Source organism: Apteryx mantelli, chromosome 26, assembly GCF_036417845.1.
Source record: "Apteryx mantelli isolate bAptMan1 chromosome 26, bAptMan1.hap1, whole genome shotgun sequence".
NCBI lineage: Eukaryota > Metazoa > Chordata > Aves > Apterygiformes > Apterygidae > Apteryx > Apteryx mantelli.
Window position 1 is genome coordinate 8234566 of NC_090003.1, and position 24444 is coordinate 8259009.

General features: G+C 46.6%; 1 protein-coding gene across 2 annotated transcripts; it reads left to right on the plus strand.

Moving 5' to 3' along the window:
• The first annotated feature begins 1023 nt into the window (after positions 1-1023).
• HP1BP3 (heterochromatin protein 1 binding protein 3) lies at positions 1024-23865 on the plus strand. 2 transcript variants are annotated; one of them, XM_067310867.1, is made up of 13 exons: positions 1024-1093; positions 9376-9575; positions 10011-10113; positions 11626-11776; positions 12142-12301; positions 13752-13895; positions 14504-14584; positions 15837-15991; positions 16768-16858; positions 17528-17687; positions 20237-20348; positions 21337-21474; positions 22641-23865. In XM_067310867.1, exons 2-13 carry the CDS (start codon positions 9480-9482, stop codon positions 22924-22926), a joined length of 1677 nt encoding a protein of 558 aa, XP_067166968.1. In that variant the 5' UTR covers positions 1024-1093; positions 9376-9479; the 3' UTR covers positions 22927-23865. The 2 variants fall into 2 exon arrangements, with proteins under 2 accessions (XP_067166968.1, XP_067166969.1); XM_067310868.1 differs by lacking the exon at positions 9376-9575.
• The last annotated feature ends 579 nt before the right edge of the window (positions 23866-24444 follow it).

A 24444-nucleotide genomic window follows, 5' to 3' on the forward strand; every position in this document is an offset into this window, starting at 1 on the left:
AAAAAACAAAAGGCGAGAGAAAAAGAGCCTATCCCCCCCCCAAAAAAGTGTAGCAAGAGTGTTTTTTATATATTTATTTATTACAAGGCGCATCCTTCCTGCAGGGGAGAACTTGTTAGCGGCTTTTTGATGGAAAATTTCCAGTTTGCCGCCAGGAAAGGGTATAACTGAGGTGGGCTTTCCTTTGGCTGGAAATACCTTTTGGCCGCCACCACGAGTGGGAACAATCCCTAAGCGTTGGGTAGGGCAAAGGCAGGAGCATTTGGCCGGGCCGGGGCAGGGGCAAAGACACGATGCTGCAGTGGGACAACCGGCCCAAGGAACGAGATGGCTCAAGCGCAAGGGGCATAGGGCAGGAGAGCAGGGCACGCCAGTGCCCTCAGTAGGCTCCAGGGGTAACGCCGCAGCGCGCGGCGGGCGTGGCCAACGGCCGCGGGGTGGCGGTTGGAGGCGCGCGCGCGCGCGCAGTGCCCGCCGGAGGGAGCCGTTAAACGGCCGCGCAGCAGGTCTCGCGCCCCGCCCGCCCGCCGCGCGCGCGCTGAGGTGAGTCGCGGGGGTGGGGGAGCGGAGCGCGCGCGTGACCCGCCCACCACACACACACCCCGGCGCGCGCGCGCGCGGCGCCTCGAGCGCCCCCCTCAGCCCGCCCCGCGCCGTGTTTTGTTTGCGGCCGGGGGCGGCGCCGCGCGGGGCGGGCGGAAGGGGACGGCGCCGCGCATGCGCCGCCTGCGCGCGCACCTCGCCCTCCCCCCTTCCCCCCGCCCCTCCGTGATTGGCCGATGTCCCGCACGCGAAACGTGGAAGCGGCCGGGTCGAGGGGGGGGGGGGAGGCGGGAGGCGAGTGGGGGCGGGGAGGGGGGGAGGCCGGCGTTCGAAAAATGCCCGCCGCCCTCCATTGGCCGGCGGCGCCGGCGGGGCCCGCCCCCTCCTCCGCCCCGCCCCGCCCGCCGCGGCCACACCCCCGCGGGCCGCGCGGCCCCGCCCCCCGCCCCTTTGCCCCGGCCCCCCCCCCCGCCCCTCCCCTCCCCCGCCGGTTCCCCCCTCCGCCGCCGCCGCCATTAGAGGGGCCGCTTTGTGTCCGCCGGGCCTGCTGGTGAGTGACCCCCGCCCGGGCCCGCGGGAGAGCGGGCGGGGCGCGGTGTGTGTGTGTGGGAGGGGGGGGGGCCGGGCCCGCGCCCGCTAGGCCGCGGGGTGTGTGCGCGGAGCGGGGGGGGGGGGCCCCCGGGAAACACCCCTCGGCGCCGCCCCTCCCCCCGCGGTGTGACAGACCGCGGTGAGGGGGGGGGGCGGCTGTCGCGACGAGTCGCGATAGGCGGCGAGCCCGGCGGAGGGGCCCAGCGCGGCCTGCTCCTCCCGGCGGCGAAAGGCCCCGGTGCCCGCGGAGGGGAGCGGGGCCGCGGCCCAGCCGGGAGCCTCGGGGCCCCTCACAAAGGAGCCGCCCGGGCCCGGGCGCGGCGCCGCTTCCCTTCCGCTGACACCCGGCGAACAGCCGCCGCCGCGGTGCCCCGGGCGCGGAGCGACAAACGGCCGCCGCTGCCCCGGTCCTCGCCCCGGTTTTTCTTTTCCCTTCCTCAAACTCGTGTCGCCGGAGTCCGGGGAAGCGCCGCCGCTCGAGCGAACGTGCTCTGCTCCCGCTGAGCCTTGCGGCGTGCCGCCCTGCCGAAAGGAAGCGCCTAATCCCCCTCCGCGCCGAAACTGGGGGATATCGGACACCTCTGGGCTTCTGCCTGGTCGCAGCCTCGTTCAAGAATGCTAATTATCCAACCCTTCCCTCCTTGCACGTGCTTCTCCGTAGGGAAAGCTATAAATTCCAGCGCCGGAGAGGCTGGGTTGCTTCAGCGTGCATTCCTTCAGGATTCATTATCCCTAGTGCCACCGTGGGTTTTCTTCGCTTGAAACCCTACAAAGGCTTAAGGTAGAGCGAAGCGGTGGACCAAATTCCCAACCCGTATAAACTGGCGTGGCTCTTTCCAGCTCCGAGGGCTCCGCCAGTTTATAGTGCCCGAGGACAGCTCCAGGCTGGGGACACGGTTCACAACAACTCCTTCCCGCCTGTAGTCTAACTCCTTTCCTAGTCACAGGTGTCTGCAAGTCATGGGGGACTGCTCAGCCTATGCAGGAGGAAAAGAAAAGTTAGCTAATCTTGTGCTTGTGGGTGTGTTCACTCCTTTTAAAGTGTAGTAGGGACTGGCGGTTTGCTTATGTCTTTGGTATTTCACAGGTTCCTTCTTTCCAGGAGTCTTGCTTGGCTGCTAAATTGTTTCTGGGTTAACCAGCATGTAACATTTTGGTTCTTATCGGGCTTTTTTTGAGTAATAGCCACTCTCTGGTTTCCATGCATGTGATGTTTTTGTTTTTGTTTTTTTTACCATAAATAGTATTTTTAGCATCTTCAACAAAATAGTTGGCTAACAATTTTTGGCAAGCCGCTATTTTATTGGAGCGGCAAAGGTTTGAAAGTACTGATGTTTATAAACAATCTCGTGCTATCGAGCTCCTCTGTGTGGGGACAGCATGTTTAGGGGGGACGAGAGACGAGGGAGGGCTTGCCGATTTGTGTCCCTTCTGTTCAGTTTAACGAATGGAGGTGTGTTAATGCACTGTACGGGAGAGCACTTACCTTCCTCAAGAGGCATTTAAAGAGATCGGCAGATAAAGTGGGGAGCACTTGGAAGTCAGGGATGAGTAGGGGAAAAACACACATCAGCTCTGTTGGGGGGGGAGGAACTTAGTGACTACGCCTTGAAAATATCTACTAACTTTTGCACCCATTCTCCTCTTTAACTGAGTGTGCCTCCCAATTACTTAACTTTTCAATGCTTCATGCGCTTTCCTCACGTAGGATCTGCTTGGATTAATTTTGTCTTCAGAATATCTTTTTCTCTTGTGTTTTCTCTTTCAATAGAAACTGATGTTTGAGCTTTTGGCAGTGTTTTGTTACAAGTGACCCAGGGTGTTCTGAGGATTTTAACCTTCCGTAAGAGAGAATAAAAGAAGTTTTACATTAATGGACTCTAATATGAAGTGTGAGTTGATGAAGAGAGATTTTATGCAGAGTACAAGGAAATCGTAGGTTTTATTATGTATAGTCTTGTACTATAAAATAATCAGAGATGGCTGAATTAGTAATAGTTTGGGAGAAGGGTAAATACAGTGGCTTCAAATTTAAACCACCTAAGCAAGAAGGATGTTGCCTATAAAGGTTCTTAACTCCGTTGTGCAATGTTCGTGGCATAAGCTTACATTCAAGTGTCAGTGGATTGTCAAAATTCGTAATATTGGATTCTGCAATTAAGATATTTCATCCAAGACTGTGAAACTTTCAGCGGTGGATTTTCTGTCGGAGCAGTTTTAAGTCTGTGACCTAAACTTATGGTAAATACAGGCTATTTCATTCTTTAGGTGTGTCTTGAAGCAGCAGCGCATGGAGAATCTGGATCATGGACCATACTAGCCAAAACTGTTTGAAAACTTTTGTCCCACCTAGGTTGTCACTGTCACGGTCGTGAACTTCAGTGCAGAGAGGGATTATTTTTAAACAGCTATGCAAGCAGGAATTCTGCTCTGTATTAATCCCTTAGCCAAAGTTTTTGCAAGTTTCTAGGCACAATGCTGCCATAACTTAAGTTGCACAGTACCTGGCTTTGGTTGTGTGTTTGGAGATGAAGAATGACTCCTGGGTTTAGGAAGAGGGGATAATCCAGGCCACGGAAATGAACTGCTGTTACTAAGTGTCTTCTGTTCGGTTTAAAGAATAATGGATAGATAGGGAAATAAACTGATGCCTGCAGTTGGTTTCTAATTGAGCTAGCATTCTTAGCGTCGCAGAAGAGTGGAGATGAGGCATGGGTTGTTACTTGTATTTTAACAAGCAGCTGTGGAGATTGAGCAGATCTTGAGTTGCCGGTACTGTATTATATCCTTGCAGAGATGAGGCGCTGAGCTCGGTCCCAGGTGGGGAGGCGCAGCATCAATCTTAGTGTAGTAATGTGCCTTTTTTGCAGTGAAAGCAGTATCTGTGTGTGTGCGGAACAGCCGTATTTAATCTTTGCTTTGCTGTGTAAAATTCAACAGAACAGGCAAGGCGCAAGGCAGGTTCCGTTAGTGGAGTCAGAGGTCCAAATTTTGGATGCTACCCTGAAATGAAAATGTATCTTTAGGCCAACAAAAGCTCTCTGTAGACTTTCTCCCTGTGTAGGAATGCGTGCGTTTGGATATTAGAAATGCAAAAGATTCTCTTTGTGCTCCCCCAGACCGGCACCCTGGGATTTGCTTTTCCCCTCCTTAATGCTGTCTCCGGGAGGATTCTATGGGAATAGAGGCTGTTGCGCTAGTCAAGCCAAAGAATTTCTTGCCTGGCAAGTTGTGAGCTATTGGATCTTTGTATTGGACCACTGTTCTTTTTTAATTGAAACAAGATGGCTTATAATGCTCGCAGCAGCCTGGGGCTCGGATAGCCTGTAACAGATCTCCGGGAGGCCGAATCGCAAATACGGTCCTTATGGCTTGATCAGGAGACGCTCGATTGAAAAGTCTGCTTAACTGGGACGCTTCCCGGGATGTTGATGCGACATAGTGGCCCTAAGCAGCAGCGGCGGCTGCTGCTGGATCGGGACAAAGTTAGCACAAAACTTGTTTAATGGGAACGGCAGGGATGGGGATGCCAGTTGTGAAGTAATGCTCGGCCAGATGCGAAGCAGAAGTGAATTTCTGAGGAGGCTGCCAAATAAGGATTAGAAGTGAGGAGTAACTTGTATTCTTTATTCAGGAAGATACTTTGTTTCGTTGCACGTTTTTAGGCTGTTTTAACTGACCGAGTGCTACTAGTCTGACCTAATCGAGACACCAGGCTGCTCAGTGAACTGCAAAGCGAAAGAGAAGGCAGTAAATGCTAAAGAGCCTTGTGAACCAGGCTGTGAGAGGCAAACGGCTGAGAACTTTCAATGGACCCATTTTCTAAAACAAATTGGTATCAAAGATGGTACAGAATGATATATTAAGAAGCGCTGTAGATACTGATGGTTCTGGTAAGATCTTCTACTGGAGCTGGATTTTGCCCAGTCTTTAGTAAATGGGGAAGAGCCATGAGGATTTCAGAGAGCCAGAAGTCTTTTAAAAAGTTGGCCAACTTGCAGTTTAGAAGGTACCATTTTAGCATGTTTGCTTTTGGTTTTCATTTTTTCTTTGCAGCTCATCGTTAACGTTTCATGCGCTTTTGCCTGCAACTTCTGAGACATTTAAATGCTCTGCTGTTCGGTACAGTATTAGAAACTGGTACATAATTGCATGATAATCAATAGCCTGGTCGAAATCCAGTTACTTTGCTTTTTAAGCCTTTCTGATAATAAACAGACATTGCTGCCTGAGCTGCTTGTTAGGGTGGTGTTTTTGTATCCTTTGACACCCTGACTTCAGATCTGCAAGGGTAACATAAAAAAAAATTGCTTGCTGTTTTTGATCTTATTTCCAGACCCACGTTGTGAACAGTGTACCAAGTCATCTCTAAGAGCACATCAATCACTGGTGCGCATGCTGCGTAACAGAAAGTGGACACCCTTGACAACGCAGGATTGGATATGCTTTCTCATTTTTCCATTGCATATTTGCTTTCAGTTAGCTTAGCCTCTGTGCCCTACCAGGAGTCTTGTGACCTGGTATTTCCACCAGTGATAAGTGGCTTGCCATGTTCGAGACCTAGTTTCCTCCCCAAATATTTCCCAGAGACTGAAATCTAAGATAAGCTAGAAAACATTATGTCCAGCAGAAATTTGAGACAACCAACCTATGCCTCAAGTTAACCTTCTTTTGAAGTTCCTGTGTCTCTCATACTGGTGGGGTGATTCCACTTTTTTATTATCCAGAATGCGTCACCTGAAACAGCCTCCCCTTTTCCATGTTTACCTGTTTGCTGATAGATGAGGATGGAATTCGTATAGATAATGTTTTTCATAATAGCACATGGAAAGCTACTTGTAGCAGTGTCTGCATCTTCCGTAAGCGGCCACCGCTTGAGATGGGAGACTGGGCGCTGCCGGACCGTTTCTGCTCGTCTAGAAATCCGCAGTCTTTTTTTTGCTGCTCGTGAGCCCCTTGCTGGGCCACCTGCTTGCAAATGATTTGTTTACGATAGCGTGGGAATCTGTGATCTGATCTGGTTTCCAGTGACTCATAGGAAAACTGGGGCGAGTAGCTGGATGAACGGTTACGTATGTATATTTTGAAGCAACTTTTTTAAAGGTTAGTATCCTGACGTTTGTTTCGTTGTTGATGTGCTTTTGCTGCCAGTTGACATATTGTAAGCTTTCCTGAGAGTTACCTAACTGCTACCTTGAAGACCTGCGTCATTCACTTCAGCGATGGTCTCTCTTCCCACTTCCTAAGCACAGTATTTGATTTGTTTAACGTTTGTGTAAACACAAAGTACAGTTATTACTTTCCAATTCTTTGTCATTAAGAGTCATGCTTAGAATCATAGCTGTGGGACGCATTTAAAGATGTCTTAATACACGACACATGAGGTAGGGTATCCAGGTAACAGTTGGCTTGGGTGACTTGATAATTCCATTAAAATACACGTGCCATTTTATTTGGAAATCATTTAACTTTCACTTCTGGTCCTTAGCTGTTTTGTAGTGCTGGGTAAAGAGTCCCATTTGTGTAGGCCATAAAATGTGTTGTAAATAAACAAGCTGTCCAAACGCAAGTTAATTCACACGGCTGGAAGAGGCGCAAGAGTGGCTCTCAGAGTTTCACCTCAGCCGCATCCGCGCAGCTCTTTTCTGCATAGCTGTTGCAAAAACTTCTAGTCTTTTGCTTTAGCCTTTTGAGAAACTAAGTTCAGCAATGTGGCATTGCACGCTCAGTCCAGAAAGTAGTGCTTTGGTGTGTTCCTCCTCCCCTTTTTTATTTTTGCTACTGTAGAAAGCACTTTTTTGACCCCTCTATGGAAAGAAACTGGCTAAGCAAGGACAGTTCTTGAGCTGTGATGCTTTCACAGAAGACCATGGTGCTCCTGACTTTGCCTCTTGAGAATATCAGGGCTTTGAAGTCAGTGGGGCAATATCCTCCTGCCCCTTTGATCCGGTCGGCCTTTTGAGCAGGAGATGATCTGCATGTGAAAATGCAGAGGGAATCGGCAAACTCCCGTTTGGGTCACCGTGAATTTCTGCTGGGTGATGGAAAATTAAGTGTATTGTAAGCACTGAAGCTGTAAATTGTGCTATGTTAGGTTTCACTCTTGAGAGCAAGGAGACTGTGAGAAGTTTACGCTGGGATCTAAACAAAGTTTTTTTTAGAACTTAGGGATTTTTTTTTAATCAAAGTTGGTAGTACTATATTTTCATGCATGTGATGTGCGACTTACCTGCTTAAAAATAAATGTGTGAAACCTATAACTAATTCAGCCACAGTGCGTGTGTGTGTGTGTGTGTGTGTGAGTAATCCTAAGGAAAGAATATTTTGTAGCCCCCAACTGATTTCTCTTAGTATGGATCCTTAATTGATTATTTGAGGACTTGCTTGGAAATGGTATCTTTCTTTAAAGGTGTTCAGGTTATGCTTGCTAGAAAAAACTGTGTGATACCAGTTTGAAGCCTGGTAGTATTTTACATTTTCCCTCTCACTTGCCACTTTGAGGGAGGAAGGCCCCATAAAACAGGCAAAAAGTTGTGCTTGGCCAATAGTTTGTATGTTCTAATAGGGTATTTGTATTCATTTACCCATCCTGAAATCTCATAAGAAAGTTTCATTCATCTCATTTATTTTGTCTTTGGAATGTAGTGTTTCTTCATTTTTCTTTGTTTTGTCTCAAGAAAGCATCCAGTGCTGTGATACTCATTTGCTCTTACTGGTGCTGAGACAGGTCTCTGCAGGACTAGTTTATTGTAATTTTTCAAAAAGACTGTTAAGTGTCAAATGAGAAGTTGAAAATCTTGCAAGTGGATGGAGTGCCCTTAGCCATCAGAACCACCGTGTTTTGAAGATAGGTGAATGTCTTTTAGAGCACCTCCTGCTGAAACGCCACCCGCTTGGCCTGGTGATGTTTCTAATCCTTCTTCTGCCTCGGAGGTTTACCGAAAATGCTCTGTGCAGACGATCTGGGTTTGGGGTTGCCTGGGAAAATAAGTGAGGTAGAGAGGATAGCTCTGATTGATTAGGAGTCCTCACTGTTGAGTAATATGAAAACTGTACTTCTGAGCAAGAACGTTGGGTAGTTCGGATGGCGGTGGTGCGATACGGCACATCCGCCCATGCGATGTGGAACGCACTACGAATTGCTGAGACTGGGTGAACGTCACCTTGAAAACAGTGTTGGGAGGGATGTTAGCTTTCCATTCAAGAAGGCTCCTCTCAGGCTGGGGAAATACCTGTTAAAAGTGAAAGTTTGTGGTCATGGTCTTGCCTTTTCGTCAGAACAAAAGAAAACATATCCAGGATAGCTAGAAATATTGCGAGTGCTTGGCTCTTTCTTTGTCAAGGAGGGACGAAGGCCGCCTGGAGCGTGTTGATCTTCTGATGGAACATGGGGAACTGGTCCAGCCCTGGTTTGCTAGGGGCGAGGTTTGCTTTCGAGGGTTTTGAAGGGGATGGTGAAGAACAGGGAGTGAACGCGAAAGTAAACCATCTCTTCTGCAATGGGAGTAGTGGAGCGCCTCTCCTTGGTAGAGGCTGATGCAGGAGGATGGGCAACAGGTAAGAGAGGCCGCAGAAGCGAAACGGTAGCACGGGGCGAGACTGTTGATGAGGCTTCAGCTAAGCTAAACCCATTCGGTACTGATGATTGTGTTTAGAGGAGAGTTTTGCAAAGCTTTAACTTACTGTCGAAGGTGTGGAGACCGCTGTTTGATGGTTATTTGCTTGTCCGAGGGCTCATTCGTTCTTTAAATTGCATGGGGTTTAGCTTGGGAGGGGCATGGTTCGGGTCTCTGGTGTACGTATTTGCTGCATAATGGACTTAATGGTTTAATTCCGTAGGCTAATAGAAGCTGGATAAGCAGGTCGGTTCCTGCTTTTACCTGAAGGGAACGACTTACTAGTTACCTCAAGGCTTTACTTGAGGCACGGTGCAATGTCTGGTTTTTGTTAACGCTTCTTGTTCATTTAAATAGCCTCTTTATTCTTTCAGAAATGTATTAATGGAGCAGGCTGCAGGTCTGGCTTATGCCTTTGCCATTTCTGCTGCATCCATAGAGCTTAATTTTGCATACATGTTTTAGCATCTTTGTTGACTGCTGCGAGTGTTGACTGTCAGTTGCGTTAGTCATAAGCTGTAAGTCATTTATCCTCCTTTTCTTTTTAATCTTTGGTTTGTTAGATGCATGGACGTAGATGTTTTTGTTTTGTTAATCTTCACACCACATCTTTTCTGTACTTTAGGTTGACTCCTCCCTGCACTGTGAAAACCATTAGGAAAAAGTCCTTGGGGTTAAAACCTGGGGCTCCACAGTGTTCCCTGCACTTGGGGCTAGAAATTATTTTAAATGGCGACTGATCTGTCTGAAGCTGAACCCGTGCATCATAAGGCGCTTCCACTCTTAACGGGAGCTCAGCTGATCCACACGGACAAGTTAAGTGAGGTAGGGGCTGGCCCTTTCTCCAAGCTTGCCCTTGGATCAGACCTTGACTTCCAGTCCTGCTGAAGGTTACTTCATAGTCTTTCTCCCTTGCTTGTAGGAAACTTGATTGGGAGTCTGATAAACCCTGTAGGCACGCTCCTTCCCCTTCCCTGCTTTCCCTGAGATGTTGTATGTGTCAAAATACTCAAATGCTCTTCTCACCTAATTTGGAATTGAAAAGAAATTGTTTCTCTTATAAATGTAAAATGTGAAACTGTCCTCTCATGGTATGCTTCAGAGAAGCTGGTTTGAGTGTCACTGTCACTTAAAATGCTGAAAAATCCAAATGTAACAAAAATATTTCTGCATTTGCTTCTTTGATGTACTTTAATCCCATTTCAGAAACTTTCTGATTTTTTCCAATATCTGTACCGATTTTTCATGTACTTTCTTTAGAAAGTTGAAGACGACACGATGCCGATCCGTCGCTCCGTGAATTCTTCTTCCCGGGAAACTCCTCCCAAAAGCAAACCTGCTGAAGGCGAGGAGGTCAAAGCAGGTATGGTAATAATTCTGTAGTGGATTATTAATGTATTTTCAAACATAGACTTGTGTTCTGCAGCTCCTGAAAAATCCTGCTGCCGTGTTTAAAATATTACACATGCTTAGCGCCTTTTCACAGGTTTTTCCTGGATTGTTGGGAAGTCGTATTTTGCAGCCACTCTTTCCAGTCTAAACCCATTTCTCTATTTTGTCCTTCATACCCTGCAGCAAAGCCCTGACTCTCCAGACCTGAAAATATAGCTAAATATGGTCTTTTTCAGCCTCTTCATTCTTCAGAATAAAGGTAGAAACTGTGAGCTTTCAGTAGTGGCAGGAAAATGGCTTGAGATCAAAAAGTGGAATTAATGAATGGAAAAACAGAGTATTTTAAGTTTTTTTTTCTTTGTTTTCCTGTGTGGTAAAATCCAGTCTGATATTAATGTGTCTGGTTCTAGTAGCTTCACCTCGGTTTCTCAGAATGTGTCATCTCAGTATCATGTTCAGTTAATTTCATTGACTTTATCCTCTTTGGTATGAGGAATAAATACACTGCATGCAAAAGTACCTCTTAATAAACTGTGTTTAAATACGTGATGCCTCCATGTAAAAATTGTGCACAGGAACATAACAGGCGTGCTTATCTTCTCAAAGATAGAGAATCTGCGTAGTACGTAGAGCAGTCATTGTAGATAAATAACTCCTTACCCAAATAATAGATAATGACAGTTTATATGCATCTTACCTGGTAGGCTGTCCAGTCTCTAAGGCCTTCTCGCAGCTACAAATACTTGAGTTAATTTGCTGGCTAAGTTGGTTTCTGACTGGATTTGATCCTGCTGATAAACAAGGGCTGCTGCCAATGCATGTGCGATGTAAAGCTGTGCCTAGTCTGGAAAGATGTGACTGAACATGTCAGTTAACATCCTTCAAGTGCCACAGTATTTAGTGCAGAAGCAGTGGTGTTTGAAAACAAATCCGTTGTAGACGAAGTTGCTTGTTTTTAAAACAACAAAAAAAACCCCACGTGGATACATTTGTGTTGGTTCCAGCTTTTTTAAAAGCTTGTATTTATCTACCCAGATCTCTGTGGAATTGTATGTTTTTGCACCTCTTTGACTTAAAATGTGTAAACCCTAATGTAGGCCAAAATCTTCGTGTTTCATGGTACTGATCTCCTCCTCTTCTCTTTCCCTTCCTCACCCCAGGCGTCTGTGATGAGTGATCATTGCAACAGTAACTTCCAGGAGTTAAAGAGGAGAAGACTGGGGGATTTAATTCATTGTGAAAATGCTATGTGATATTGTTTGAAGTTATTCTGGCATTTGCTGGCTGATTGCACCTTACTGAAGCTCTTTCAATAGTTCTGTTCACTTCTTAAGTTACCTTCAAATCATCCGTTTAAATCGGAGAATAGAAATAGGAAATCATTTTTGGGGTGTGTTTGTAAGCTTTTTTTTTTTTTCTCTGCCTTCCTGAAGAATAGATGCTGGGTTTAGATAGTAACTTGATGCGGTTTCACATCTTTTAGATCCAGAAGTCAGCTCTGAGGAATCTGCCTCTGTTGGAGAAGAACAAGAGAATGAAACCCTGCCTGCTGCATCCGGTGAAGCAGAACAGCCAAAGGAACCTGAGAATGAAGGGAAGGGGGAAACAAAGTCCTCAGAAGAAACCAAAAAGGAGTAAGGCTTGCTTAGTGCTGGAATGGGGAATGTGGGTAGGACTGGAGAGAGAGTCTCTCCAGTTTCTATTGATAGAAAAGGTGATGCGAGAGATCGGAAAAATAGAATGGGTCCCTGGAAAAGATGCTCTTATTTCTGAGGAACAAGCTAGCGATCAAGTGCGGCAGCTGTTCTAGAATACGTTGTGAGACTGAGCCTCAAGATAGTTTTTTGGGGTTTTTTGGTTTTTTTGTTTTTAAATCAGAACATCAAAATGTTCTTCAAATAATTTTCAGAGTCAAGTGTTCAGTGTTTTCTTTCTGTTCTGCCTGGCGGCTTGTTTTACAGTGTCTCTCGTCTTACTATTGCTTTGTATTTTTCCTAAGCGAGAAGGATCAGTCTAAGGAAAAGGAGAAGAAGGTGAAAAAGACCATTCCTGCGTGGGCTACTCTTTCTGCTAGCCAACTGGCTAGAGCACAAAAGCAAACTCAGATGGCTGCCTCCTCGCGCCCCAAGATGGATGCTATTTTAACTGAGGCCATCAAGGTAAGCAGGAGACAAATGCTTTGTTTGTCTGTCACGAAGCAGAATAACTTATATGCCTAAAATCCCCAATTTCAACTTACGGGTGGTAGTGCTGTCTGTTAGCAGGAAACTTACTGTGTAAGACATTTATGCTTTTAGCACTATTGGTGACAAACTGTCTGAAAGCCTGCAGAACTGAAATGCAAGTCCATGATGTAACCGAGGGGTCCTGTAGGTTTTTTTTCTTTGTTTAGAATTTGTTTCCCTGCCTAATTAAATTATTAGAAACAGCTTTGATGACATAACCAGTTGATTGCTGGCATCATTTAATTTGGTGTGCCTTCTAGCCATGTTTAACTTGATTTATGTTGGTTAATCCATCTATTTGATGTGTGCCTCTTTCAACATTAACTTATCTTAATTCAGGATAGATGGAAATACTGTAAACTAGCATTCCAAAGCGATGTTGGTCTTGGTTTACCCTCCTCCTAATTGTAAACAGAGACCTTTGCCGTTGTATTTGCACTGCGATGCTGCTGCCTTCCCCTTGACACTTATTTCATGCACGCTGCCTTCACGGGAGGCCTGGACTCCCCCAGCCTTGGTTGCAAGACTGCCTTTCCAGCCGCTACAGCGTGCAGCAGTGCACCCAAATCCGTTAGAGGGAGAGAAGACATGCTGTGAACTTTAGGTTACTCTAAACCTTACATTTCTGGCAGTTGTTTAGAAGGGTAGGTAACAGAGTAGGATCTACAGTACATTATTATGCTGTGCTTAAGTAAACTGCATTCCATACAGTGCAGCTGCGTAGTAGTCTTCCTGAAGCCACCTAGATCTGCAAGCTTGCTTAAACAGAGAGAGTTTTATCAAGTCACAGTTGGGGTTTTCTATGACCTGTACAATCACTAAAATATAAAGCAGAATTGTTTTGGTGTAATCCCCTTCTGATCCCTAATGGAAGGACTTCTGTAATGCTCTCTGGCTACCATGATTCTTCAGAGAGAGTAATCTTCAAAATACATACTTTAACTTATTTTTTTTTACTAGTTTGCTAATGTTTATCCTCCAACTCCCTTAGAAAAAAAAATTGGCAGCTTGTTATGATTTAATGATTACTCTGTCTGACATTAGTAAAATGACTTACCGGTTGTGCGGTGTTAATTTTTCTTAAAGGTGACTATTTTTTTGTAATAGCATGTTGTGTAGATATCGTTACTCTTAAGTGCTGCAGAACAGGGGAGTGGTTAACACGTTGTCTGCCCTTCAGCCACTCTGAAGGGGAAAGTGCTCTAGTTAAGTCTTTAGTCAGTGGCATTTCATACTGTCAAATCATCGCAGGAAGAAGGCCAGCGCTGGCATCCTGTGCCGCTGTGTTGGCCTATATGCATCACTTCAATCTCTGTTCTTTCAGTCCCGCAGCAAGGCAGTTTCCGTGCAGGTGGTGTCTGCTAACTCATTGCTCCCGTTTCAGGCGTGCTTTCAAAAGAGCGGCGCATCGGTGGTTGCAATCCGTAAATACATCATCCACAAATACCCTTCCCTGGAGCTTGAGAGGAGAGGCTATCTTCTAAAGCAAGCGTTGAAAAGGGAGCTGGAGAGAGGAATCATTAGACAGGTAAGTGGTGCTTTGTGGAACAGCCCTGCAGCTGGTGTTACTGAATTACACAGGAATTTAAGAAACTCCGTTAGCAGCTCTCTGGGGTGATCGTGTTCTCCCTCGTGGAGGTTAATTAACCTCTGCCTCCACTTTGTTAGGCGCTGACGGAATTTCAGCATTGTTCGGCGAATCGGATACTTTGCAAGGATGTCTTTTGTGTAACATGGATGGCTGTTTCTTGGTTTTCAGTTGCGTCGCGTAGCGTTGCAGCAGCATGCGTCTTCAAACTGAGTCTACCAACTTCGCTTCTGCATCAGCGTGTTTCGTTTAACAGTGTAATTTATGCCTGCAATATCAACTCTCTTAGGATCTCCCGCTCAGGACGACAGAGTATGTTAGTGATGTCTTACGGAAGCGTCAGGCCCCTGTTGTTAGGGGGAGCGTTGCTTTCGCGTTTGAACAGGTTGCCCTCTGCGGATGAAAGCAGTGGATTCAAATCAGGCCTCCAAAATCAGGCAGCGCATCCTAAATCTTTATAACGATGTTAAGTAGGCTCTTTCAGATGGTTAGTGCTGTAAGTTGCTTTGTATGTTGAAGACTGAAATAGACTTTTTTTTTCAAATTAGGTGAAAGGGAAGGGAGCTTCTGGGAGCTTTGTGGTAGTGTCTAATACAGGAAAAACTGTTCCAAAAGCCAGAGACAGAAAGGTAAGATGGATCGTTTTAAACAATCCTCTGAAAAATATTTGTGGGTTCCACTGAAACACTTGCATGCTACAAAATGTGCTTAGCCCCAGCCCAAACAGTTTTCTCCTCCTTGCTGTACCTTTCCTCCCCAAGTAAAGTTTAACATCTGTTCCACTAAAATCAGAATCAGAAAACTAGGATGAAAAATTAAAACCAAGTAAAATAATCAAAATCTTAGTTTTAGAATTTTTACATGAAACCACTAGGCTTTGGTTCAGAGGCAGAAACATGAATAACCGTGAAGCTCCTCTTCTGTCTTTACCTGGTGGAGAGAGAGGCCTCTCGGGTACTGTAAGAGAGCTTTGTGCTCCTGAGGAGACCAAAAGTCCTAGAACTAAAGGTAACAGTGACACACTTGGTACTATTGCACAGAAGGAAACTAATTACAGTGCAACTTCTTTTTAAATAGAGCTCACTGGCTTCATGTGAAGCTTGAATAAAGCACCTGATACCTGCTAACGCATCATTTTTCTTGCCTGCAGCCAGTTGGTGTATTTGTTCCTAGTTACTTTCCCCAAGCTGCAGCAAAATGAAGAGCTCGCTCTTGTTTTCAGTGAATTCAGCTAGCAGTGAGGCGACTCTCTGGGTGAGCAGCACCCTTACCCGTTTGTTTGCAAAGCTGCTGTTCAGCATCGAAATCCAACTGGAGTTCTGCACATTTCCCCATTTCCTTTTCTGTGTAAAGATCTCTCTTTTCTGATCATCCCTCCCTCTTAGCAGGGAAGTGACAGAGGAAAATTCAGGTAAAAGAATCAAGATTTCTTTCTGCCAACTTAAAAAAGCACAGTCATGTTTGCCTGTCAATTTTGGGGTGGATTTGACCTGTGTAGACACCCAGGACGGTGTCTTGCCTTCAATGTTTTTTCATTTCATGTCAGTGTGAATCATTTTCACCTGACTCTCATGGAAGGGTAGCGAGGAAAGAGTCCTTAAAAAGAGGAGGGAAACCATTAAAAATATAGATATCATTAAATACTCAGCAATGATAGTATTTAAAAAACTTTCCTAAGACTCCTATCAAATTCTAGCCAGCTTACCTAGATTTTGCTTAAACTGCTAAACATTTGAATTCTTCATGTAAAGAGCTGCTTTACAGAACTCGTTTTTCAAGATCTGTGGCTGATGTCAGGAGTAGCTCTCCCCACCTGTGTTGCGGGTTCAGAAAACCCAAAATCCTAGGCCCCACTGATGCGTAAAAACACATCTGTTTCAGAAAAGCACTTCTGCTTCGACTCCAGAGCAACAGGTCAAGCTGGAAGACATCCTGCCACTGGCTTTCACCCGCCTTTGTGAGCCGAAGGAAGCTTCTTACAGCCTGATCAAGAAATACGTGTCTCAGTATTACCCCAAACTCAAAGTAGATGTAAGGTAGGTGCAGGGGAATGCTTCTGCAAGCAGGACTCCCGAATAGCCTTGAAACGCTAGTGTCCTCCCGTTTTGCTTCACTTCAAGGTGGTTTGATCCGGTATTTCATCCGGCAGCAGACAGGTGGTGCTCTGCATTGTAGAGCCTGCAGGAAGGCTTGAGAAAAGCTGTGCCTTTTTCTGCGTCTCTCTACACCCTCTCTCCGTTCCTGACGTTTGACACTAGTGTTGTTCTACACACCTCTACCCTTAACCAAAATCGGATCCCTCCAGCTGCGCGGATATGAAGGCCTCTTCTTGGCGTCTCGTTGCACTTGTTTCTGAAAGCTTTAACCGGTGCACACAATAATCTGTCGGTTTGCCCATAGGGAGCAGGTCAAGGGCCAGGAGAGGAGGTAAATCTAGGAAAACCATACGTATTGCCTTTTAGAGGGGCTTGTACTCAATCCCTTGTCTGTCTCTCGGTTGACTACCTCGTTGCCCGCCTAGTCCTGTCTCCAAACGTGCTTCTTAAAACGAGTAAATCCTTGCAAGTGAAGCGTGTGCGTTTCTGGGTACGCAGCGATGCCAAGAAAGCCTTGCAGTTGAATATCCACTAACGTACATTGTTCTTTTCATATAATCGGCACTTGCTAACTGATCTCCGTTTAAAATGTCTGTATGTAGGCAGATACCACATGTAATACTGCTCTTCTCGCGCTCTGTGTAAGGTGTTGTTTCTCTGTTTATTTTTTACGCTGTCAGTGTGTGTCAGTAAAGCTTTATCCGCCTGCATTTCAGACCCCAGCTGTTGAAGAATGCCCTGCAGAGAGCTGTAGAGAAAGGCCAGTTAGAGCAGATCACAGGGAAAGGAGCGTCTGGGACATTCCAGGTCAGAGCCAGAGTTCATCTTGCTTTATTAACTATATTGACCTCCATCCTTTGATTTGTGTTAATGCCCCCTCCCCAGTTTTATTGGGTACACCTTTCTTTAGCAGCCTGTCATATTCAGCAGTTGTCAAACTATGGAGCAGTAGGACTCTTATTCTCCTCTTGGTCTACATTTCTGGAACAGGCCTTCCTTGCTTAGCGTGCTCCACACGCTGCTTCAGCTCTGACTCACTAGCACAGTAGGGGAGATGGTGGGGTAAGCTTTCCTTTCTGTCACTAATTGCAAGGGCAGCAGGTACCCCAGATGTCTGCAGTGTCTTTTCCTCGTGTCTATGCCGTAGATGTCTCTTGGGCGCATTTGGTCTGTGGGATGGAGGAAGATCTGATTTATTCCCTTCCTGAGCGATAGGCCCCTAGATTGCCACATACTCGCACAGTATTTTGGGACCGGGGCAATGCGTTACCAATAAAAAGCACTCCAGGCCAGCTGACTAAATAGGCCTGTCCTCCCGTTAAAGCTGGGAGAGCAGCGTTCCCTCTGCAGTGTTTTAATATAAAACGTATCTGTGCTAATGCAGGAGCGCCGACCCACCTGGTGCAGAGGAGCTTGTCCTGACCTGGTTTGGGAGAATTTTGTCTTGATGCTTTTCTCTTCCTCCTTGGAAAATAGCTGAAGAAATCAGGGGAGAAGCCCCTGCTGGGTGGGACTCTGATGGAAGACGCCATCCTGTCTGCTATCGCTGCCATGAATGAACCGAAGACCTGCTCCACCACAGCGCTGAAGAAGTATATCCTGGAAAACCACCCAGGGACCAACTCCAACTTCCAGGGTAAAGTACCAATCTTTGGGACTCTTTTTTCACACCGTGAAAGTCCCGCAGCTGTGTCTTTGCTGCATCTTTGAAGTATTCAGCTGAGCTTGCTGGGGAACTGGCAGCTGCTCCACTCTTTGTGCTGCCGAGCGAAAACTGCGTTGCAGAGATGCTCGGTATTTTTATTCCCATTAGTTTCTTTCAAGCCTGACAAAGGCGAGTTTCTGAGACATAACGCTTGTTTCTCTTGTCTATAGTCCGTTCTCAGGGAAGGGGAGTAGTATTCAAGTCCTTCATTGTTCTTAAATCACAAAGTTGATTTTGTCTGTCTCTCTTGATTTTTGGCAGGCTACAGCTCAGAATAAAAGTAATTCCAAGCTGTGTTTTATTTAGAGGAGTTGCACCATCTAACTTAAAAAAAAATAATAAAAAATAAAAAAAAATCCTACTAGCACCCCTTCTACTGATTTCCTGGAGATCCTCCTCTCACTCTGATTTTAAAAGGTTAAGCAAGTGAGGGAAGAAACTAATCCTGTTGTATTTGGAAAGAGATTTGGTACATCTTTGTTCCCAGTAATGACACTAATGTCTGCTTTGGCTTTTGCATTAGCAGAAGCCAGGACAGCAGAGACTTTTTAAAGTAGATCTTCTAATGGCTTATTTGCATTATTTGATCTGCGCCCCTGTGCAATTGTTTAACCTAAGCCGAAGGTCATTTGAAACAGCGTGAGCTTGCCGAAGTCTCTGCTAGAGTCAGACCTAAAAGCAGATCAGTTTGTTAGGGTGGTTTCTCAGTACTGGTGCTGTCCCTCAGGATACGGGGCTGGAGAGGAGACTGCTGATTCCGCACTCTTCCTCTGGAGCTGAAGCACTGCATCAGCACGGCCGCGTGATGAAGGGCTTGCTGCCGCGTAGAGGAGCACAGATTTCCTCCCAGCAGTGCGGGCTGAAGAAGTTGCCTGAGGCCCTCTGCCAATTAGAGATTGATGCCGAGCGCGACTTCTTCATCCTGGGGCAGGGAGGAGAGTGCCCAGGCTTACTAAGCCCTTGCATTATATTTGCTTTCAGGACCCCTGGAAACTTCAGCCCTGGTCTTCAGAGGCCTGTGCTTAGCCTGCCTCCAGCGCTTGTCAGTCTTCCAAGTCAGATAAGGAAATTTCAGCTTGCGATCTGCTTTTTTTCTGTCTTCTTCCATCAGATAAAAATAATTTTGATGACCTCTACTCCTTTTTAGAAGCAGCTGGAAGAAGGTCTCGTGAGAAGTAAAAGCAGGCAGGTAGACATTACCGAGGCAGTGCGCTACGCTCCTTCCCATGTGGTCTCTCACACTTACAGCTCCAGTCAAATCCTTTACATGCTGCTGTTAATCTTTGGTACCCAGAGTAAAAATAGCCTGATGTTGTATGTTCTGCCCCTGTTTGTAGAAGTGCGGGTTTTTAAAAAGTTCTTGGACGCTTAAGAGCCTAATGTTGGAAAACTAATAGTTTAATGGATACAATTAATTCAATTAGCTGTGTAAGCTCTTCCAGTGCCGTTTAAATGAAAGCTCTTCAGCAGAAGTAGTCTGTAGGCTGGTGAAAGTATGGCATTGTCCCAAGTGATTTTCTTGCTGTGAAATGCCAGTTCTTGATAAAAGTCCATTTCAGTGGCATTGAATAAGCGGTTCGAGTGAATACTTTTCCATTAATCATGCGGAGCAGATTGAGGTGACAGTTTAACCAGCACACTTCTTTGGATTTTTTTCTCTTTCCATTCCTCAAGTGAACCTCTTTAGAATGTGCTTCAGGGCAAGGCTTGCTTTTCCCTTGGCTTGGAGGGAGCTAAATATGTAAATGGACCCCCCTAATTTAAGCTGAAAGTGGTTTTGAACTGATTAAAGAACTTCAGCCCTTTGCCAGAGGCAGAGATCCCCTGTGCTTGTGCTGGTTTGGTTAGAAAGCTTACACAGTGCCCAATGGAACAGAAGACTGGAGCAAAAAGTATATTTCTCATATTTCTAGACCAAATATTTTCCCGTAAAAAAACAAAGCAAGGAAAGAGGCAGCAAATACAAATTTTGGAACACAAGGGAGAGGAGAGCAAAAACAGAGTAGAGACTTTTTTTAAAAAAAAACTACTTTTTAGAGCTGGTTGAAGAAAGCTGAGACTTGGGTTAAATGTTGACAGAAATAGTTATGTGATGCTGTTGGATGTATTTATAAAGGAGGAGCCCCTGCTCGTAACATCAAGAACCTGGTCTGTTCTTGATTTCTTCCTTTGGAGAGTTTAAAGCTGCGTTTGTGAAGTGTTTAGGAACAGTGCTGCCATCTTCCTGAAAATTAACTGGAAAGATTTCCCTCTAAATAAGACATCCTAAAACTTCTAAACGCAGTGGTCTAGCCGGGTCTTACACATAGCGGCTGGTCTTTGCTGCGTGTGGAAGGAAGCACGGGGAGGTCTCTCTGTGCGTCTCTGATCTTTCATCCTGGCTCTCCATCTCTGATTTCAGAGGGCACCGCGGAAAGCGGTAAGTTTGCGATGGGTGACTGGATAAAGATGTAATGCCGCCTTTCTTTGACATTTCACAGTGCATCTACTGAAGAGAACCCTGCAGAAATGTGAGAAGAATGGCTGGATGGAGCAAATTTCTGGAAAGGGCTTCAGTGGAACTTTTCAGCTTTGCTTCCCGTATTATCCTAGGTAAAGAGCTTGGCTGTGAAACAATGTTAAAGATGAATATTTCATAGATCAGCCAGATAGCGTTGCTGAATTTCATAGGCCAGCTGCATGTTCACAGGGAAGTTTTTGTAGGGTTTGGTAACGAATGAGCCACGACACTGTCACCCATCTCGCAGTGACTTTAATTGGGTGTCCGACTGTGAGTGGACATAAAGCTGACTTCATTAGCAAGGGAAGCTTTTAAGGGTAATAACATTGGGCTAAATATTCTCGGGTATTCTGTCGTGATGCTTTTTGCAGGACAGTGGCTATTTAAGTGTTCCCATGCTAAAACAAACTTGCACGAGCAGGTAGAGCGTGTTGTGTTGCTTTAACGCAAGAATGCTCATAATGAGAAGGACCCAGCTGTTTGCCTTTCCTAATGCTGATGGGGGGGAGAGCTGGGAGGAGGGGGAGCGGGAAGGTAACCTAGATTAGCTACTGTGAGCCCGAAAGAGCCTTTCTTCTCCTGCTGTGAATGGATATTGCGCTGGGCCGCATGGAGCACAGGGATGGTGACTTAGTGTCCCATGAAGAGCCAAATGGCAACGCAGTCATTAAAGTCTCTGCTTCCCACCTTCCTTTATTGCGTGCGTGTAAGTCCTCAGTGGCTCCGGCTTGCGTTCGGAGTCGCTGAAGTCTGATCTTGTCCTGTTGTCTGTCTTCCCGTGTTTGCAATGGGAGAAAGAAGCAATGAAGGGAAGGGAAAGGGCAGCCTAGGGAGGGGAGGGCTATGGCGTTCCTGGTGACTTACAAGCAGTTGCACTTCTGCCATTGCAGAGACAAAATACTGTTGGTTTCAAATAGCAAGAAGCGCAGAAGTCGTTTTTTTGGGATTAGGCTCAAAGCTGTAATCTTGCAGGAAGATGAGCAGCAGCGCCTGGTAAGCCAGGGTTACCCGAGGCTTGATGACCCTTGAGCTGCGTCCTTAGAAGTGAGTAGTCTTGCTCTAACAAGAATGCTCTTGTAGCCCAGGTGTGCTCTACCCAGAGAAGCAGCAGGATGAGGACTCTGAGGAATCTGATGAGGAAGAAGAGGAGGAGTCTGAGGAAGAAGAAGAATCTGAAGAGGAAGAGTCTGAGGAGGAAGAGCCACCACCAAAGAAAAGGTATGATAGGATTAGAGATACACGGGCCCCTTCAGACCGAGTAGAAGTGACTCTTTGGTCACAGGTGTAGAGAGCACCTCGTTCTTCTGGGTGGATTCCTTCTGGATCTCTTGAAATAACACGGTGCCAGAAAGCGAGGAGTACTAAATCTTCATAAAGACGCTGAGGTAGTGACGTTGTCCTGATTGCTCTGTTTAGGATGACTTTGGGGTGGTGATGACCATTGCTATTTCTGTGGTCATTTCTTCAGGGCTGAGAGCACATGCTGAGACCGGATAGTCCGCATGAGTAATGAATATCATACCCAGAAGGTTGCAGGAATACAGCAGTTCACTGGTCTCCAAAGACGAAATGCCTGCGCGTAGATCTGTGGGGTTTGTTCTCCTGCTGCGGCTATTTATCCGCAAGGCTGTTGCTCCGGAAGTGTTGGGAAAGGGAGTTTCTGTTGTGGTTGAGTTCTTGGGCACTGTGAGGATCAGGACTTCTCTGGGACGTGTGCTGTACTGCAGCAGCCTGCAGAAGCAACACCTTGCTCCGGAGATCCTGATCTCCTCCATTTAGTAATTTGCAACTAATGTCTTTTTCCTCCAGATGAGAAGAGCCCGTATTTATTTTGTATTGCCTTTAGCTCTCCCGTGTGCCTTTTGTGCTTTGCAGAAGTCTGAGGTCTCATATGGGACTTTTTTGTGTTTATTAAGTGTTTCATTAGGATAACTATTCCCTACAGTACTATTTGCTGTTTTGTAGCCAAATATGAAAGCTCTCTCACTCAGAGCATGGATTTAAGATGAGTAGTGTTCATTAAGTAATAAAATTCCTCTTGCAGAGGGAGAGAGACTGCTTAGGTCTTTGAATTGTTTTGATAATCGACCTAGATCGATTCATCGTTGTTATTTATATGTTTTATATGCCTAATGAAGGAGTTAGAAACCTAGCGGACAGAGCACTGTGGGAAACGAGAAGTGCTTAGCACGGCAAGACCCACCGCAGTATTTCTTGCTCTTTGGGATTTAGATAATGAAACGTACTGCTGCGTGCAGGAACCTTTGCGGTAAAGAAGGAGAACGCCAAGATCGGCTTTGTCGGTGTGAACTGAGTCCAGCGGTTCTGCTCCGGGTGCCGTTTGCGCCTCCGCTCTGATCGTGCGCTGCTTTTCTTCCTGACAGGATGCAGAAGAGACCTCCTCCGAAATCGCGCAGCAGGGCGCCCCCGATGAAGCGAAGAGAGTCCAAGCCCAAGCCAAGGAAAACCCCTGCAGCCCGCCGGGGGAAAGCGAAGCCTCCCCCCAAGGTCAAAACTCCTGCTAAGAAAGCCAAACCAGCAGCCCCAGCCATCAAGAAACCCTCTGGTGGCAGCTCTTCCAAGAAACCAGCAGCCGGTGGGAGAAAGGAAGTGAAACCCTCTGCCAAGGGCAAATCCACCATGAGGAAATCTCTCCGGGCAAAAAAGTAAAATTTTTCCAGTGTCAGGGAATCCCATGGTCAAATCCACAATCTTGTTTTATAAAGTCAACGTGCATTTGTATTTTAGTTCTGATGCTTAAACACTTCTTCTTCTTTTTTTTTTTTTTCCTTCTTGAATGATGGGGAAAAAGCTGAAAACTAAATCAAACCATCCCAAGCATTTGTTAGATCCCGATGCCGTGCCTCGTGCCTGCCCCTCCCCTGGATCAAGTCATCTTTAGTTTCTGCAATAATTTTAGGACTTTTCTAGGACATATAATCTGTACATTTTACGGTGTTCCTCTTGGCTGGGGGGGAGGAGGGAAGGCGCGGGGCGGGGGCCGGCTTTTAAAAACTTCTTCGGAGAAGATCTTTATATATCTTTAGACAGCAGGAACGGGGATGATTGGGGAAATGTAATCCTTAACGCGAAGGTACAGCTGCCGTAGAGTCCTCCGTAGATCCCCTGCATGACGAGGTCCTTGACGCCTCCGCGGAGAGGCGGTGTACATACAGCGCTCGCGCGGCGTCCTGGAGGCGCCTCTTTCCGCTTGGCCCTTAGAGCGATAACGCTAAGGAGACGGTGCGTTTGGCTCCTTCAGACCGGCGAGTTTCCCTCGAGGACGAGCCGGGCCTTCGGTAAACAGAGGCTGCGGCCTGTCGCCGTCGCCTGACGTCGGAGGGGCTCCGGAAGGGGTAGTTCTCCGCTAGGCGGGTGATTGGAATTAGTGTTTCCACGCCGCATCTGTTACCTTAAAACCAAAATATATAAAAGTCTTCTTGAAACCCAACTTTGAGATGTTTTTAAGAGATGAAGAGCCTGCGTTTTGTCACTTCTCGTTTACCCTTTTTTTAAAAGAGAAGTCGGAGAGCTATACAATTGCTAATGTAGAGATGTTGATAAGCGACAAACATGCAGTTTGCTAAAATAAAATGAAACTAGATTCCAGGCTCGCTCCGCGTGTCCTTTATCTTCCTCGCCGCGGCTTTCTCGTCCGGGAAGTCGAGGGGAGGGAATTACCGTAGGCGTGCGTTGCTGCCGAGGCAAATCTTTGTTAAAACTACGCTGCCAGCTCGAAGGAGAGGCCTGTTTTAGTCTGAGCCCCTGCCAAGCTCTGCACTTGGTTGGACTTGCGACCTTTTTCCTTCCTCGGTTTCTCTGGAGGCAAAGGTGAGCAAGAAAAAGCCGCTCGAACCTTGCGCTGCTCTTCTCACCTCGCCCCCCGGTAGCGCCAAGGTGAGGGGGGAAAAGCGCCGCTGTACAAACCGGCTGAGATTTTGCCCTCTTTGCCCCGCTCGCCCTGCTTTCCCACGCCGAGCGGCGTCGCAGCCCCGTAGCAAGGGGGAAGAGGATGTAAACAGCAGGTTAAGGCGAATCGCGGCTCATGGGAACCTGGGAAAGCGAAAGCACCAGTCGAAGACGCATCTGTGGGGGTGCAAAGCCATCGGAGACGTCGGGGTCGGAGCCGCTTCGTTCCTCCCGCGTTAAACCCATCACTGATGGCGTTTTGGTTGCGGCTTTAATTGG